The following is a 16965-nucleotide window of genomic DNA, read 5'->3' as shown; positions in this document are numbered from 1 at the left end:
TCCAGAATGACAATAATGAATAATCATTGGACTTTGAAAACAGACAAAAGTGCAGAATATTCCAACTATAGTGGTATTATGGACCCATAAAGTTCCTGTAAGTGTACATATATGGATGAATCCATTATTCATCCATTATTCCTACTAAAAATACAGACTTTGGTCAACATTTCACCAACTTTTGGGGCTCTAACATCAGTAGAATCTGATGTGCGGAAAGTTTGACAAGAAAAGGTTGCAGTTTTTCGCTATTTTGACAAAATGATGATGTAATTTCATTGATAGGAGACAATAATTGGTGTTCATAGATGTCTATATGTTGGTATTAAATGTGCAAAGTTACAACCTGCTTCCATGTTGTCTTCATGTTGAAATTTAACATGAGGCTTATTTTGCCAGATTGAATGTTCCCATACAGATACTTGAAATGAACACTTAACAGAAGATTGATGTTAACTCAACAAACGTCACAGTAAATGTCATATTTATCGCAAGACATCATGATCAATGCTGCACGAAACGCAACTAGAGAAAATGCGAAAGAGTCGTCAGTCCTCAGTGGATTGACATTTCATTCATTTGCATGTCTCTGTTGGTCGTATATCTAGTTTGTATTGTCTTCTCCTCATGATAAATTCATATACACTCCAGTTTCTGTGCGTCTGCCAATGAGTCAACATCAACATTTTGTCAAAATATGTAAAAACTGGAACTTTGTCTTGCCAAACTTGCCACATGTAAAATTTTTACTGAAGTTAGAGCCTCAAAAGTTGATGAAATGTCCACCAAAGACTGTATTTTTAGTAGGAATAATGGATGAATAATGGATCCATCCATTTATATACGGTTACGTGAACTTTCTGGGGACACTACCAGCCTATTCTGCACTTCCTTCCATTTTCAAAGTCCAATAACTATTCATTATTGTCGTTTTGGACAATTGCATTTTTAGACCATTTTTGAGTCATTTTGGATGACTTTCAAGTTATTTGGGACAATTTCTACTCATTTTGAACAGGTTTCAAGTCAAAATAGCCTCAAAAGTTGGTGAAATGTTGACTAAAGACTGTATTCTATGTAGAAATATGGATCCATCCATATCTATACACTTACAGGAACTTTCTGCGGTTAGGAACAGTTTCAAGTCAAAATAGCAAAAAAAAAAGTGCAACTTTGCCTTGTCATACTTGCACTTAGATCAAATTCTACAGATGTTAGAGCCTCAAAAGTTGGTGAAATGTCGAACAAATGCTGTATTTTTATTCTCTCAGTAACTTTCTGCGACCACAATACCACCAGAGTTGGAATATTCTGCACTTCCTTCCTCATTTTTAAGGGCCGATAATTAAAATAATGTCCTCCACTGAAGTCATTTGGTCATTTTTATCTACAGGAAACTCTTCTGTCTGTGTCCTCAGCAAAGTTCACGACTGTTGGAGTTTTATTTCTGGAGATATCAGGAGATTTGGGGTCTGAAAACATTCAAAATTCTTAAAATTCTGCCAAACTCTTTCTACCAAACTTAGTTTTGAGTCCCAAATAACAAAAAAGTCAACTAAATGTGAGACAGTGCAGCAGAACCGGTATTTAAAAGGACAAAAGACGGATCCATTTACTGGTTTTTCCAGTTTTCTATGACTCAACATCGTTTAATTTTGCCTGCTGCTTCGTCACAATAAGAGATTAATGCAATATGAAGCTATTCTGAGCTTTTATACACTGAAGAATCAGTCAGTTATTTAAAAAAAGGAATTATCACGTGTACTGATGATGAAAAAAATTACTGTTTGCAACCTTACAGTGCTCTTAACATTATATAATATACTGTTCTCCTGGTTTTCTGCGTGTTAAAGCCTTGAAACACAGAAAAAAATGAGGCAGTTAAATTTACAGCTTAAAGTGTCAGAGCCAGACAGGTTTTATTGGGGCGGTGAAAAGTCTTGTTAGTTTAGATCTGAAAATACTTATATTTCCTCCCATTCTGGCCTTTTTCCTCATCATTTCATTGTGTTTTCTTCCTCTAGTTGCTTTTATGAAAGATTTGACACTACTAAATGAGCTTTCTTCAGTGTTGGCATTTACAGAGATCACTGTTAGGTTTATTTTAACACATAAAGGAGCAGTGAGGTCTGATCTGATTGGCTGATTCTTCCTGTGATGTGAAACAGAAACAGACCACTAAATGTCACTTGGCTGTTTTTCATTTCTGGGAGGAACTTTTAGTCCAGATCAGAGTGAATCTGTGGACACCTGGTGGCAGCATCAGGCCGGATCCAGTCTGTTTGCATTTCCTTCTGGACTTTCAACTTATTTACATGTGAAACAGGAAGCAGGTGAGCAGACAAAAGGCTGCAGAGGTGGTTTTTGTCAGGACTGTCTGATCGTTTGGAGGAACAATGCGTACTTGAGTTCATCAGAGGGTGAGTACAAACAGAGGAGCTGCTGTTTACTGATTGCAGAAGTTACAATTTTCAGTTCATGTTCAAACATGGAGCATGTGGGGGAATGCAACCCTACACCTCTTTGCTGGGCTCCACCCTGCAGCTTCGCTCTGATTGTGGGTGTTTCTGTGTTTGGAGCTGAGGGGCGGGCGGCTGACGTTCTCAGCATCTAGGTGTGGCTTCACAGCTCTTCAGGGAGATCCAGGAACTGCCGGCTGTCAGAAGCAGCAGCGGCTCAGAGAGGAATCATGGCAGATCCAGCAGCAGAGGAAACCAAACAGCCGTGCGGCAGCTGCTCAGGTGAGCTGAGCGGAGTCGAACCTTCAGCCTGCGATAAAGGAGGTCCGGACTGTCAGAAACACAACGGGGCCCCGGAGGCTCCTGAGATCAGCAGCAAGGAGCAGCAGAGTCAGGAGGAGGTGAAGATCCAAGAAGACCTGAAGGAGTCCGAGGACGACAGGAAGGAGGATGAGGAGCCCAAAGACAAGGAGGTGAAGGAGGAGGAGAGGGAGGAGGTGAAGGAGGAGAAGGTGAAGGAGGAGGAGAAGGAGGAGGTGAAGGAGGTGAAGGAGGAGCCGCTGGGCCCCGATGATGTGGTGTGCGACTCCTGCATCGAGAGCCCCTGCAAGGCCCTGAAGTCCTGCCTCACCTGCCTGGTGTCGTACTGCGAGGCCCACCTCCGGCCTCACCTGGAGAACCCCAAGTTCCAGAACCACCGTCTGGTGGAGCCGCTGAGGGACATCGAGCGTCGGACCTGCGAGAGCCACAAGTGGCCCCTGGAGCTGTTCTGCTGCGCCGACGGCTGCTGCGTCTGTCAGGACTGTGTGACGGAGGAACACCGAGGACACAACACGGTCCCGGTGGAGGAGGCCCGGCGCCGCATAGAGGTGAGTCCAGGGGGGGCAAACATACGGCCCACGGGCCAAAGCCGGCCCTCCAGAGGGTCCAATCTGGCCTATAGGGCCACTTTGTAAACTGCAGTTAAACTGTAAACTTCATTAACTGCAGATTGTAAAACTATAAATTTAAAATAATTTCTAGACCATGACAAGTTGTTTTGATCATAAAGTAAAATTCTAGATTGTTTATTGTTCTTTTGTCATTTTGTGTCTCGTTTTTGTAATATTTGGTCTTGTATTTGTCGTTTTGTATATTTTATTGTCTTGCTTGTGGTGTTTGTCAGTTTTTTTGTTTTGTTTCTCGCTTTTGTCATTTTTTTGTCTCATTTTTGTTTGTCCATTTCTTGTCGCTTTGTAATTTTTTGGTCAAATTTTTTGTCTCTTGTTTGTTTTATTTTGTGTCATTTGTCTCACGTTTTTGCCATTTCGTGTTTTGCTTTTTGCCTTGCTTGTGTTTTTTCTCTTGTCATTTTGTGTTTTACCCAATTTGTTGTTTTGTGTATCATTTTTATCATTTTGTGTTGTTTGTCTATTATTTTAGCCATTTGTTTCACGCTTTTGTCATTTTTTGTCTTGTTTTTGTTGTTTGTCCGTTTTTTGTCATTCCGTGTCTTGTTTTTGTCATTTTGTGTTTCCTGTTTGTAATATTTTGTCTTGTTTTTGTTGCTTTTTGTCTGACTTTTTGTCGTTTGTCTCATGTTTTTGTTGTTTTTTTCTCGTTTTTAGCGTTTTGTGTCTCCTTTTTGTCTCGTTTGTGTTGTTTGTCTATTTTTTAGTCGTTTTGTTTCTCGCTTTTGTCATTTTTTGTCTCGCTTTTGTCGTTTATCCATTTTTTGTCACTTTGTAGCTTTTTTGTCTGTTCAAAAGAAAAAAACTATATTAAGATTTCAAAAATAGAGGATAATTTTTAACTTTTTATTTTACAGATTTTCCATATTTTGTTAGGTAACAATGTTAATTTATATTTTGACTGTAAAAAAAAAAAAAAAAAACCTGTAAAAGTCCACATCTGAAAATCTGTATTTTTACAAACAGGTTTTTGTTCATTTACAGTGTTTTACTGTAAAATCACACAGTTTTATTGTATTTAAACTGGGAAAAACATAATAACTTCACAGATTTTCACTGTTTTTTACAGATGAATTTTTTACAGTGTACTGTCCTTTAATTAGAACTCCTCCAAACAGATTTAAGTCGACTCTGGCCTCCCACAGAGTTGATTAATTGATTAGTAGATTAAAACAAAAACCTTTTTCTGAATCTGAATCCCCATAAAATAATAAAATCTACTCATGGCTGCCAGAGTAACGTTCATTCAACCAAACAGGAACCTTTTCTCTTGGCAGGCAGAGCTGGAAATATTCAGTATTTAACAAGAGAAACAGGAAAACTGATTTATTTTTGGCCTTTTAAAGCTTTCCGGGAACCTTCAGTATAAATTATTCATCAAGTAAAGTGTATAAAAGTGAGGTTCTTCTGCGTTTCAGTGTTTTATATCACTGTGAACTGAGCATTTATGGCTTTTTGGAGCATCTTTCCAACAAAATAAGTCAAATTAAACCTTCGTTTTCCCATATTTTTCAGATTTTTTTCCCACATTTTAACTAAATAATGAATTAATTTATCATAAAAAGTGCCCGATAATGAAACCAATCCTTAGCAGGCTGCAGCAGCATTCAAAAGCAGGTCTCTAAAAGTCTCTCGTGTGGTTTTGTTATCTAACATTGAGCTTTGCTTTTCAATCTGTGTCAAAGTTTTCACGGCTGCTGAGTAAATAAAAGCTTTCAGCATCAAAAGAAAGAAAGCAGGAGTGGCATTAATTTGCAATTTGGAGCTCAGAAATAATCCTTTAATGGGAGATACTGGAGGTGGGTTTATGTTAACGTAGAGAAACCTCCTCAGCTCATTACTAACAGTGAGAATATTACGTTTAAATATGCAAATGAGGCTTCGTAAACATGCACTAATTTGCATACATTTCTAGGACAGAGATGTTTACATTGGATAAAAACCAGCTTCAAAATGATTGTTTCATTTTGTTGACATCTAAATTTACCGCTCGCATTTAGAGGCTGCATGTTTCCTCTCCAGACTTTATCTCTCTTCTCTGCTCATCATCAGTAGAAAGATGTTTCACCATGCTGAATGTATCTCCAACAACTTGCTTCTCTGTTCATGGTTTCTGAGCCATGCTGCATTCATTTATTGATCCAGGATGTTTGATTTTCTTCTCATGATCATTTTGGACAAATATGGAGCCATTTTAGACATTTTTTATTAGACATTCAGGCAAGTTTAAGTTATTTTAGATATTTTTTATAGTTATTTTGCAGAAATTTGAGACATTTTTGACCAATTCTGAAGCCATCTTAGACAATTTTCTCAATTATTTTTGACAAGTTTTTAGGTTTCCATTATTTTGACAAATTTTGAGTCGTTATGGCCATTTTTTCAGTTACTTTGGAGGAATTTCAAAGCTACTGTAGACCAATTTTCTCAATTATTTGGACACGTTTCCAGGTTTTAGTCATGTTTGACCAATTTGGAGCCGTTTTGGAGAAACTGAGTTATTTTGGACCATTTTTTAGTCATTCAGACAAGTTTAGGACACATCAACTGAAAATTTTGGATGATTTTCAGTCACTTTAGACAAATTTCAAACCCAATTCAGACAATTTTCCCAATTATTTTGGACAAATTTCTAGGTTTCCATTATTTCGACAAGTTTTTAGTGATCTTGGACAAGTTTCTCACTCATTTAGACAAACATATTGGTCAAATTTTGAGTCATTTTGATTTAATATTTCCATGTTTCCAGCCTCTCCAGACTTTTCCTCTCTACTCTGTTCATCATCTGTAGAAAGATGTTTCACCATGTTGAATGTATCTCTCCACAACTTTCTCCATAAATCAGAAAATACTGTCAACAGCCGGAAAAATACGCATTTTTTGGCAAGTTTTCAGGAATAAAATGTTCTATAAGTGAGGTTGTCAGTGATATATCAACCAGTTCCTCTGTGAAAACCTTGAGAATTTAGAAAAAAGAAATAAAACTGGAATATTTTGGTGCATTTAATCGCTGCTGAAGTGTAGATTTCTGGCTTATCGGCTGGGAAAAAGCTCATTTGGCTTTGAAAATGCATATTATGATTGAAATCTACAGACGCAAATAGCCAAACTGTAGTAAAATAAACACCTAAATGAGTGTGCTGGATGTTTTATTTCCATTGCTGTGATAAAAGAGATGTTATGGAGGCAAAACATGTCAGAATTAAACCTTAAATCAAACCTACTCTGATGTTTTTCCATGCTGAAGAGGAGGTGTGTATATTTAGTAGAGTGCATCACAGTTGTCGTCTGATTTAAACCAATCCAAACAGTAATTCTGCCTCCGGATCCCCTCTGAAGGTCAGTGAATCATGTGCAACATTCTGGAAACTCGAAGCCTCGTTTATCTCCTCCGTCTGACGGTCGGTGAGCCTCAGGTTTAAGAATCTGGGCTCAGATTCCTGCAGAGATCTGGTGTGTAAAACCTCAAATCGCTTCATTAGAGCTGTAAAAACAAACAGTGAAGGAAGAAATGCAGCTGAAAAGACTCTCACTGCTGCAAAACATCTTTAAAGCTCTTATTGTGAAAGAACAAGAAGGGAAATAATGATAACAGAGTAATATGAGTGTTAATTTGTTCTTTCACATGTATTTTTACTCCCACAGGACAGAAAACCTGAGCAGTGGAATAAATGAAGTTACGTAACTGCCCTTTTGTTAGTTTAATCCGCCTCTTAGAGTTTATATTCTCCTAAATCCAGAACCAAACAGAAACCCGTGTTCTTGCTGCATCCTGAGGTAAAAGATCATTAACCAGATATGTCTGATGGCTTTTCCACAAACCTCAAACACTCAGCAAACAAAAAGTAAAATGTTCACTCTGCATAGGTTTAAAAAAAAAAGAGGTTTAACCCGTTTCTTCTTATTTTTACTCTCTACTCTGACACAAAAAACGACGATATCTCGTTTAAAACTGTAAAATAAAACCAGTAATCCAGAATTTCACGATTTCTGACAAGTTTTACTTCCAAATGGACAGAAAAGAGTTGATTTTTCTTAAACCACCTCTAGTTTTTTTCGAACATCACTTCATGACACAAACTAAGTAGTAATTAGTTTCTGATAAACAGCTGTTCAGTTATAACCTCTTGGAAATGTTTGTCACGACTCCAAACAACGGATTTGCTCGACTTTGCCCTGTAGGAAAAGCCAAAGTATAATAATCTTAATTCATTATTTACACTACTAGTCAAAAATGTGGCCACATCTTCTCATTCAATAGTTTTTATTGAATTATTTTCTACTTTGTAAATTAATACTGAAGACATAAAAACTATAAAAGAATACATGTGGGATTATGTTGTAAACAAAAAAGTGTTAATCTTCAGCATTAATCTAGACAGATAGATAGATTATAGATAGATAGACTATAGATAAGATAGATACTTTAAATAAGACATGTAAAGTGATTTTTAGGAAATATCACAATTTTAAGCCTAGATTTGATCATTTTTCTGCCATAACCGTACTTTACACATGATACGTTAACACACTGTTAAAAAGATGAATATCAGATGATTTATTTCTGAAAAATGGTGTCATTTTGGCGATTTTTCACAGAATATAGACCTTTAAAACCAACCAGTTTGGTTTTGGGTTTCAGAGGATTAAATTCTCTCTTTGTTAAATATGCAAAATATTACTTTTATTAGAAAATTGTAATAAAATACCTCAGGTACATATTTGCAAAGCAATCTGTCAAAGGCTCATAAATTCTGCTTTTTAATGAGGGCAGCTTCACAGATTGTAAAGTTCAGTTCAGTCACACCTGAGTGAATGTTCCAAGTTCATGTTGGCTGAACGTTCGTCTATGAAGGACTAAATTCTCTGGATGTTTCTGCCGGTGAACAGATCAGGGCGTGGACGGAGGGCTTCCCCGGCTTGAACTCTTCTCCAGATTTAATTTTTCAGGCAGTAAATTATGAAGTAATGTTCCAGATTTTGGGTTTGAACCTGCTCCGTCTTGCTGATTGAAGAAGGAATTTCTCGTCATGCACGGCCTAAATTTTAGGATGAATCTCACGTCGGCTCCAGAGTCGCCTGGACCTGCCTGAGGAATTTAGCCTCGACTTGTGAGGCTGAAAGCGAGCCAGAGCTCTGAAAACCACAAACGTCAGAGCGTATAATCAGAAATGTGACTTGCTGCTCTGTTCACTGTTTCTGAGCCATGCTGCATTTATTTATTGATCCAGTGAGTAAAACCATTTAGAACAATTTTGAATCATTTTGGATGAATTTTAGATAGTTTCGGACATTTTAAAAAGTCATTTCGACCATTTTCCAGTAATTGTTGGATATGTTTCAGTTATTTTTGGACCATGTTTTGGGCATTCAGACAAGTTTGTGACATTTGGATGAACCTGGGATCATTTTGGACATTTTTTTCCCAGTGAGTCTGAAAAGTTTAAGTCACTTTGGACACATTTTGAAGACAAATTTCTCAATTATTTTGGACAAGTTTCTAGGTTTCCATCATCTTGGACAAGATTAAGTCACTTTGGACCAAATTGGAGTCACTTTGAATCAATATCTTCATGTTTTCAGCCTCTCCAGACCTTTTATGTTGACTCTGCTCATCATCAGTAGAAAGATGTTTCACCATGCTGAATGTATCTCCAACAACTTGCTCCTCTGTTCACTGTTTTTGAACCATGCTGCATTTGTTTATTGCTCCAGTAGATTTGATTTTCCATTCATGACTATTTTGGCCAAGTTTAAGTCATCTTAGGAAAAAAGTGTGAGTAATTTTTTTCTTTTTTTCAAACGTTTTTTGACAAATTTGTTATTTTCGACGTATTTGGAACCTTTCTATACATTTTTTTCAACAATTTTGGAGACGTTTTGGACAAATTTTGAGTCGGTTTGAAATTTTTTTTGCAAGAATTTCGGATGAGTTTATGCCATTGACATAATTTTGAGTTATTTTGAATGTAAATATTTTTCTTTTCTCTACTCTGCTCATCATCAGTAGAAAGATGTTTCACCATGCTGAATGTATCTCCAAAAACTTGCTTCTCTGTTCACTGTTTCTGAGCCATGCTGCATTTATTTTATTGATCCAATATGTAGGTTTTGTGTCTCTTTTTTTGTCACTGGTCTAGTTTTTGTCATTTTATGTCTGGTTTTTGTTGCTTTCTGTGTGGTTTTTGCTGTTTCTGTATCTTGTTTGTGTCGTTTTGTGTCATTTTTCGTCTTGTTTTTGTCGCTTTCTGTGATGTTTTTGTGATTTGGTGACTCTTTATGACAATTTTCGTCTCATATTATTATTACATACTACAGATATTTAACTATTTTCATGTTTCAAGCCTCTCCAGACTTTTTCTTTCTACTCTACTCATCAGCTGTAGAAAGATGTTTCACCATGCTGAATGTATCTTCCAACAACTTGCTCCTCTGTTCACTGTTTTAGAGCCATGCTGCACTTATTTAATTGGTCCAGGATGCTTTATTTTGCTCTCATGATCATTTTTGGACAAATATAGAGTGTTTTTAGACATTTTTTTAAGTTATTTTGCAGAAATTTGAGCCACTTTTTTTTTTTTTTTTTTTTTTTACTAATTGTGAAGCCATCTTAGACAATTTTCTCAATTGTTTTGGACAAGTTTTTAGGTTTCCATTATTTTTGACAAATTCTGAGTCATTTTGGACATTTTATTTTTCAGACAATAAGAGAAGTTTAAGTATATTTGTACATTTTTGAGTTACTTTGGAGACATTCTCACCAGAGCTTTGAAAACCACAAACATCAGAGTGCATAATCAGAAATGTGACCCCTCCGAGGTGAAGGAAACTCTGAAACAACAGAGTTTTCCTGAAAGCTTACATCCAATTCTTTGTGTCTGTTAGGATTCAGCATGTTTGCCGCATGATGTCGTGGGTTGTGGTTTCCACGAGGAAACTTGCTGAAGTCTGTTTATTTCTCATGTCCATAGAAAGAGCTGAGGGAGAAGCAGACTGAGATGGTGAAGACGGTGACGGCAGCAGAAAACGCCATCAACAAACTTCAGCTCAACACCGTTTCTATCGAGGTAAATACATGAACAATCTGAGATGAGTCACCGTGTTTGTGTGTCACATGTATGTCACAATATTTCACTAAATTACAGCAGCCTGTAGCTATTTCTGTCTTGGGAAGCCACCGGCCTGTAATCCTGGAGGTTTCGGAGCCTCCCAGGTTTCCCTTGAGTCTGTTTTTTTCATGTTAACAAAGACCTCAGTGAAGCTGCTGTTACGTAACACCATCACCATCATGTGGACTCGCCGGATTCCTGACTTGTTATCTGTCTGAACGCAAAGAAAGCTGAGTCCAGGCTGAACTAAGATCTTTGTTTCATAGCACTCGGTGACGGAGGTGCGAGCCGTGATCGAGAGCCAGTTCGAGGAGCTGCAGTCGGTGGTGGAGAAGGCCAAGAGGGAGGTGACGGAGATCCTGGAGGGTGAAGAGAAGCAGGCGCTGAAGCAGGCCGAGGGCATCCGGGTTCACCTGGAGCAAAGGTGCACCGAGCTGAAGAAGACCCAGAGTCAGATGGAGAAGCTCTCCAAGAACAAAAACGACGTGGACTTCCTACAGGTGCGATTCAAGTCCAGCACCTGGTCCCATACAGACCTTCAGCTGCACTACAGACAGGAAAACTCAACAAATGTCTTACTTTAGTGGGTTTTCTTATCTTTGTTCCACATCAAATGCATTCGGGCAACTGGTCTTGATTTTTCTGAATCTAGTTGTAATCTCAAACTAATAAAAAAACTGGTCCAAAAACCCACCTACTTGAACAACACTAAATATCCTGTTGAGTAATGACATTTTCTAATCTCAAATGAGTGTGTTAATGTCAACACTGATTACGAGTATTAGTAATGAAGGAGAACAATAACTGATAACACATCAGATAAGACCCATATTCCACACCAAACGCTAACTAACTAACTAACTAACTTAAAACTAAGAAAAATCTCGGCAATCTAAAAACCTCAGTGTTAATGGAGTGCTTTGTGTACCCACCATCCACCCAGACCTCCTCCTGCAGTTTCTAACACAAGCTTTTTTTTTCAGAATGATGGAAATTAACAACTGTAATTACTACAGCATTTTTAAAAACAAGCCAAAGTTATGGTTAAAATCCACTCAGATATGTATTCAGAAATGTGAATCTGGTGTTTTGTACACCCACCATCCACCCCAACCTCCTGCTCACTCTGACACAACCTTTTTCTTCCAAAGGAAATTGGGAATTACTGTAACTGTGCTCTATACATCGTTTTTAAACCCAAATTTAAAATATAGTTAGAATTTACCTGGATATGTATTCATAAATCTGAGTCAGGTGCTTTGTGCGCCCACCATCCACCCCCACCTCCTCCTGCAAATGTAGTTCATTAATGTTCTGTTTCTTTCAAATCAAACTTTGCCTCCAGTCAGCACTTAAACTTCATAGAATCATGCTCAGGACAAAATCTACTTGTGTAGGAACCTAACATCTGGCAGTCGTTATGTCATAAGATTCAGATTATTATTCATTAAGTTTCCGTTGTGGAAAAGCTTCTGTAGTTTCTCCAGGAGACATAAAGTTCTTCCTGCCTCAAGGCTCCACAAATCCGCTGTTCTCATTCCTGTTTGCTTTACAGGAGTATTCGGAGTGGAAGAAAGAGGCCACGGACATTTCCCTGCCGGGCGTCTACATCGGCCTCATGGATCGCCTGAATTCCTTCAGCCGGGTGATAGTCGACTCCACTCAGGAGCTCTGCGCCATGTTGGTGTCTTCGTACATCGAGAAAGTCAAAGAAACCTGCAAAAATGGTACGAACGAGCAGCACAGACGATGCTGCCGGAGGGAAAGCAGACAGCAGTAAATATTCAGATGGCTCTTTGTGTCTGGGCGTGTTCCCACAAGTGAAGAATTTCAGCCTTTAAATGCCTCAGCGCTCGGCCACATGAATGCTCCGTGACTCACCTGCCATGTGTGTCACCTGGAGAAGCAGAAATACTGCAATTACCTGTTTACCTGGGATGTCCCAACTGAATTTCACACTAATAAATCTCATTTTAGTCGTGTTCTCTTCACGTTTCATTTCAGATAAAATGGGAATAAAGACGACGGTCCAACAGATTGTTGCACAGAAACAGAACCTGTCGATACCTGATCCAGTGACGCGTGAAGACTTCTTAAAGTGTAAGTGTTTATAATCAGTAGCAGCTTTAATGGCCAAGTATGTACACAGCATACAAGGAATTTGGTTTCAGCTGTTGGAGAAAAATAAAATAACTACAGAAAAAAAAACACTACCGTTCAAAAGTTTGGGGCCACTTAGAAATGTCCTTAATTTTGAAAGAAAAGCAGTTTTTTCCAATGAAGACAACATTAAATGAATGATAAATCCAGTCTAGACATTGTTAATGTGGTAAATAACTATTCTAGCTGGAAACGGCTGAGAAAATGGTCTAAAATGGCTTCAAAATTTGTCCAAAAATGTCTCAAATTTCTCCAAAATAACTAAAAAATTGTGTTAAATTACTTGAAATTGAGCCAAAATTTATCCAAAATAATTGAAAAATGTCCAAAATGACTTAAACTTGTCTGATTGACTGAAAATTGTCAAAAAGGATGTCAAAAATCATCCAAAATTGTCTGAATGCCCAAAGAATGGTCCGCAATAAATCAAAATGTGTCCAAAATGCCTCAGAATGACTGAAACCTGGAAACTAGTCCAAAATGAAATTGAAAAATGTCTCAATTACCTAAACTTATCTGAATGTCTGACAAAAAAATATCGAAATGACTCAAAATTTGTCCAAACTTAAACCTGACCAAAATCACTGGAAAAAATGTCTAAAATGGCTTCAGAATTTGTCCAAAATAACTGAAAAATTGTCCAAAATTACTTAAACTTGTCAGAATGCCTGGAAAAAAAATGTCCAAAACACCTGAAGTATAATCAGAATCCACTGTAAGTGCTCATCTCATGTGAATGTGGAGGAGCAAAGGATGAAACTGTACAAACAATATAAGAGAACAATTAAAATCCAGATGAATGACATTGTTTTAGCTAATGGGGCTGAAAGGCTATTAGAAAACCCTTGTGCAGTTAAGTTAGCACATGGATAAAAGTGTGAGTTTTCATGGAAAACACCCCAAACAAGGTTGACTGATACCAGGAGAAGTGACACTGACAGAGCAGCAGTTCATGCCAGCATCAGTTCTGAGGATTCTCTCTGATCTTTGGGTTTATATTGTAGTTGGGAGAAGGTCAGATTTAGATTACAGACCAATATGGAGACAACTAGTCTGCTTAGTCACATCAGAATAGATAATATCTAACCTCTTGTAGCGTCTGTCTGTCTAAAGGCCATTATGACCTCAGAATTTTTCCTTCACAATATAACAAATATTTACACATCTAGAAAAGAATATATATACACAATAGTGCAAAATGACAATTGCTGAAGTGAGAATTGTGCAACAATCAGAGAATGTTCTTCTTAGTGCAGAAATACTGTACAGATGCAGTACTGTGCAGAAATGAAGTCAGCAGTATTTTATCTGAGAAGGGCTCAGCTGTTTAGTTGGGTTATGGCAGTGAGGAAGAAGCTGTTCTTAAATAATATAATCTGAATTTTAAAAGCCCTCTAAATCCAGCTCAGCAAAAGAAAACTAAAGACAATAACAAGTACATTCAATTTAATTAAGTTTGCGAGCAGAGAGAAGCTTTTACAAAAGGATTATTCCATCTCAAAATCATCTCAGGTTTGCTTGGAACTTTTTTTTTATGATGGACTTTGGATATTTAAACTGGTAGCTGTTGAATTCTATCAAATATTTAGCAGATTATTGTTTTTTTTTTAAACTACCCGTCGACCCACTTTCAGCAGGTTTTTTCGTATGTTGAAATTTGAAGCCGTTTAAACATCAATATTTCAAAAACTATTAAAGATAAAAACCTGAAATTTTCATTATTATTTCTCATCCAGTCACTGATTCAGAACCTGCAAGAAAATCCAATAATGAATAATCAGAGTTTCATCTCTGAGCTCAAAAAAATGATCAACTAATGATACTTTCTAAACCATGTACAGTTGCATGTCACAATAATACAAAACTAAACATATGAAATACTTTTAATGTGAAAGATTTGATCACAAAAGTGGACAAAAGGTTATTTTTGTTTAACTTTTATAACTGAATATCAGTAGATATACTAATCTGAGTTTCAAAATAGTTTCTCCAACTATAATTAAGATTTTTTTTAATTATAGGTGTGTTTTTAATTTTCAGACCTCACTTTGTAGGCTGTACAAACAGAGTGAACTGTTATTTATTGTATTTAAATAATTATTAGAAGATAGGCTTGAAGGTGAACTCTGTGGCATTCACTATAAATAAACATGTACTCACTCTTAATTAAATTAAATTAAGTCCCAGCTGTGACTTTGGTCCTGAAGGCCAAGTTTATTTCCAGTAAAATCCACTTTGAATCTTGAGTCAAAGAAGTTGTATTTATTTAATATTTAAAGGGTTTTAATAATTAATATTTAAATTATTCAGGTGCTTCACAGCATAAATAACATGTGGGGTTTGAAGCTTAATATTTAAACTTGTCAGGTTGGTGTTATATTTCCACAAGAAGTTTTTTTTGATTTTTTTTAGCGGAACAGCTGCTGTTTTAAATGTCTGTTTAAATAACTTGTTTAATGCCTTGTAATACTTTTTATTAGTAGTTGTGTTAACTATGATCCTGAAGATTTTCTTGGTGTTCGTCACAGTATCAGTGAGACATTCTGATTAAATAAGGATTATTAATAAGAGAATAAGTGACTGCAGCTGCTCTCCTATAATCCTCTGATATACATGAGGTGTGTTTTTGTTTACAATCTCCAAACGGAAACCGTGGTGACCTTTAATGACTGAACTGTTACGCAACACAACTAACCTGCCGTGTTGAACAATCCTCTGCAGACGCCGCCCACGTCAGTTTCGACGCTGACACGGCTCACAAGTTCCTGCGGCTGACGGAGGAAAACAGGAAGGTGACGAACACCACGCCCTGGCAGCATCCTTACCCCGACGTCCCCGAGCGCTTCGAGAGCTGGCGGCAGGTCCTGGCGGCGGAGAGCTTCTACTTGGGCCGGCACTACTTCGAGGCGGACGTCAGCGGCGAGGGGACCCACATCGGCGTCACCTACAAGAGCATCGACCGCAAAGGCAGCGAGAGCAACAGCTGCATCACGGGGAACAACTTCTCCTGGTGCGTCCAGTGGAACGGCCGGACCTTCTCGGCCTGGCACAGCGACGTGGAGACGCCGCTCAACGCGGAGAAGTTCACGCGGATCGGCGTTTACGTGGACTACACCCGGGGCCTGCTGGCGTTCTACGGCGTGGACGAAAGCATGACGCTCATCCACGAGTACCAGGCCGAGTTCCTGGAGCCGCTGTACCCGGCCTTCTGGCTCTCCAAGAAGGAGAACATCGTGGCTCTGGTGGCGCCTGGAGAACCTCTACCGCTGAAGAGCCCGTCTCCTCCCACCTCACCTGCAAACGGTGCTCCAGTTTAATAAACGCTCACCTTCAGCTGGATCTTTTAGGGACATGAAACGACTGTACTGTCTCCCAGTAATGGACTTGTTACCTGCAAAATAATGAGCAAACTCTTGCCGTGTTAGACATGTTTACAGCAGATAGTTTTATTTTTAGAACTGATCATCTGTTTATCTCGTGTACATTTGGGCTCAGGTCATATTTATACTCTACTGTGTAGCTTTGGGACTACTGTTACCACAAATGTTTGACTATATTTTCCCAATAAAAGTGTATATCTCTATTTGCAAAATAAAAGTCTGCTTTTGTTCAAAGTTGGATCGCCTACAATGACAGAACTGGATGGATAAACAGTGGCTGGGGCTTTTAAAGGTTATTTTTCAGGATTTTTAGAGCCTGTTTTATCACCAGAACAACACTATTTATACAAAAGATGCTGCCTTTATAGATTATAATCCCCCAAAACATGTCAGATTATCATGTCTGAGTACAGAAGTCACAGAAAATTTGACATATTTTTGTGTAAACCTGGAAATAATGCAAAAAAGTAAGGATTTAAAACACCTGATGTAAAATAAACACAAAATATTCAAGATTATTTACATTCACATTTCCTTGACCCACATCCTTCCAGTAAAGCAGCCTTTATATTAGGGCTAATGACTATTGTTCATTGTTTATTAAACATTTGCTTATTTTTTTTGTAAATTTATTTGTTGTTTGGCCGATAAAATGTCATAAAATGCAGAAAAATGTTGATCAGTCTCTTGTCCACAATGCAAAGATAGTAATTTTACTGTCACAGACGAGGAAAGAAACCAAAAAAAAAAAATTCACATGTAAGAAGCTAAAATCAGACATTGCACTTTTTGATTTAAAAAATTACTCAAATTGATTAATGATTGTATAAAAAGCTGCAGAATAATTTAATAACTGACAAATAATCAATTAATCAGAGCAGACAGAATGAAAAGTAAGAAAATTAAA

At 37.6% G+C, this 16965-nt stretch overlaps 1 protein-coding gene across 2 annotated transcripts; it reads left to right on the top strand.

The window, feature by feature from the left end:
• The first annotated feature begins 2281 nt into the window (after positions 1–2281).
• On the top strand, positions 2282–16261 carry trim16 (tripartite motif containing 16). 2 transcript variants are annotated; one of them, XM_023294676.3, is made up of 7 exons: positions 2282–2420; positions 2629–3328; positions 10381–10476; positions 10785–11018; positions 12074–12245; positions 12523–12618; positions 15400–16261. In XM_023294676.3, exons 2-7 carry the CDS (start codon positions 2690–2692, stop codon positions 15993–15995), a joined length of 1833 nt encoding a protein of 610 aa, XP_023150444.2. In that variant the 5' UTR covers positions 2282–2420; positions 2629–2689; the 3' UTR covers positions 15996–16261. The 2 variants fall into 2 exon arrangements, with proteins under 2 accessions (XP_023150444.2, XP_023150443.2); XM_023294675.3 differs by having other exon boundaries at positions 2310–3328.
• Positions 16262–16965: the final 704 nt, after the last annotated feature.

This window comes from Amphiprion ocellaris, chromosome 18 (assembly GCF_022539595.1).
Source record: "Amphiprion ocellaris isolate individual 3 ecotype Okinawa chromosome 18, ASM2253959v1, whole genome shotgun sequence".
In the NCBI taxonomy this organism is placed as follows: domain Eukaryota; kingdom Metazoa; phylum Chordata; class Actinopteri; family Pomacentridae; genus Amphiprion; species Amphiprion ocellaris.
This window is presented reverse-complemented; position numbering and strand designations above follow the sequence as displayed.

Excerpts from the sequence above, each read along its gene's own strand:
- trim16 (XM_023294676.3), top strand. The coding sequence starts at position 2,690 with ATGGCAGATCCAGCAGCAGAGGAAACCAAACAGCCGTGCGGCAGCTGC. Across the intron at positions 3,329-10,380 it reads AGGCCCGGCGCCGCATAGAG|AAAGAGCTGAGGGAGAAGCA; the intron begins GTGAGTCCAGGG and ends TCATGTCCATAG. Across the intron at positions 12,246-12,522 it reads CAAAGAAACCTGCAAAAATG|ATAAAATGGGAATAAAGACG; the intron begins GTACGAACGAGC and ends GTTTCATTTCAG.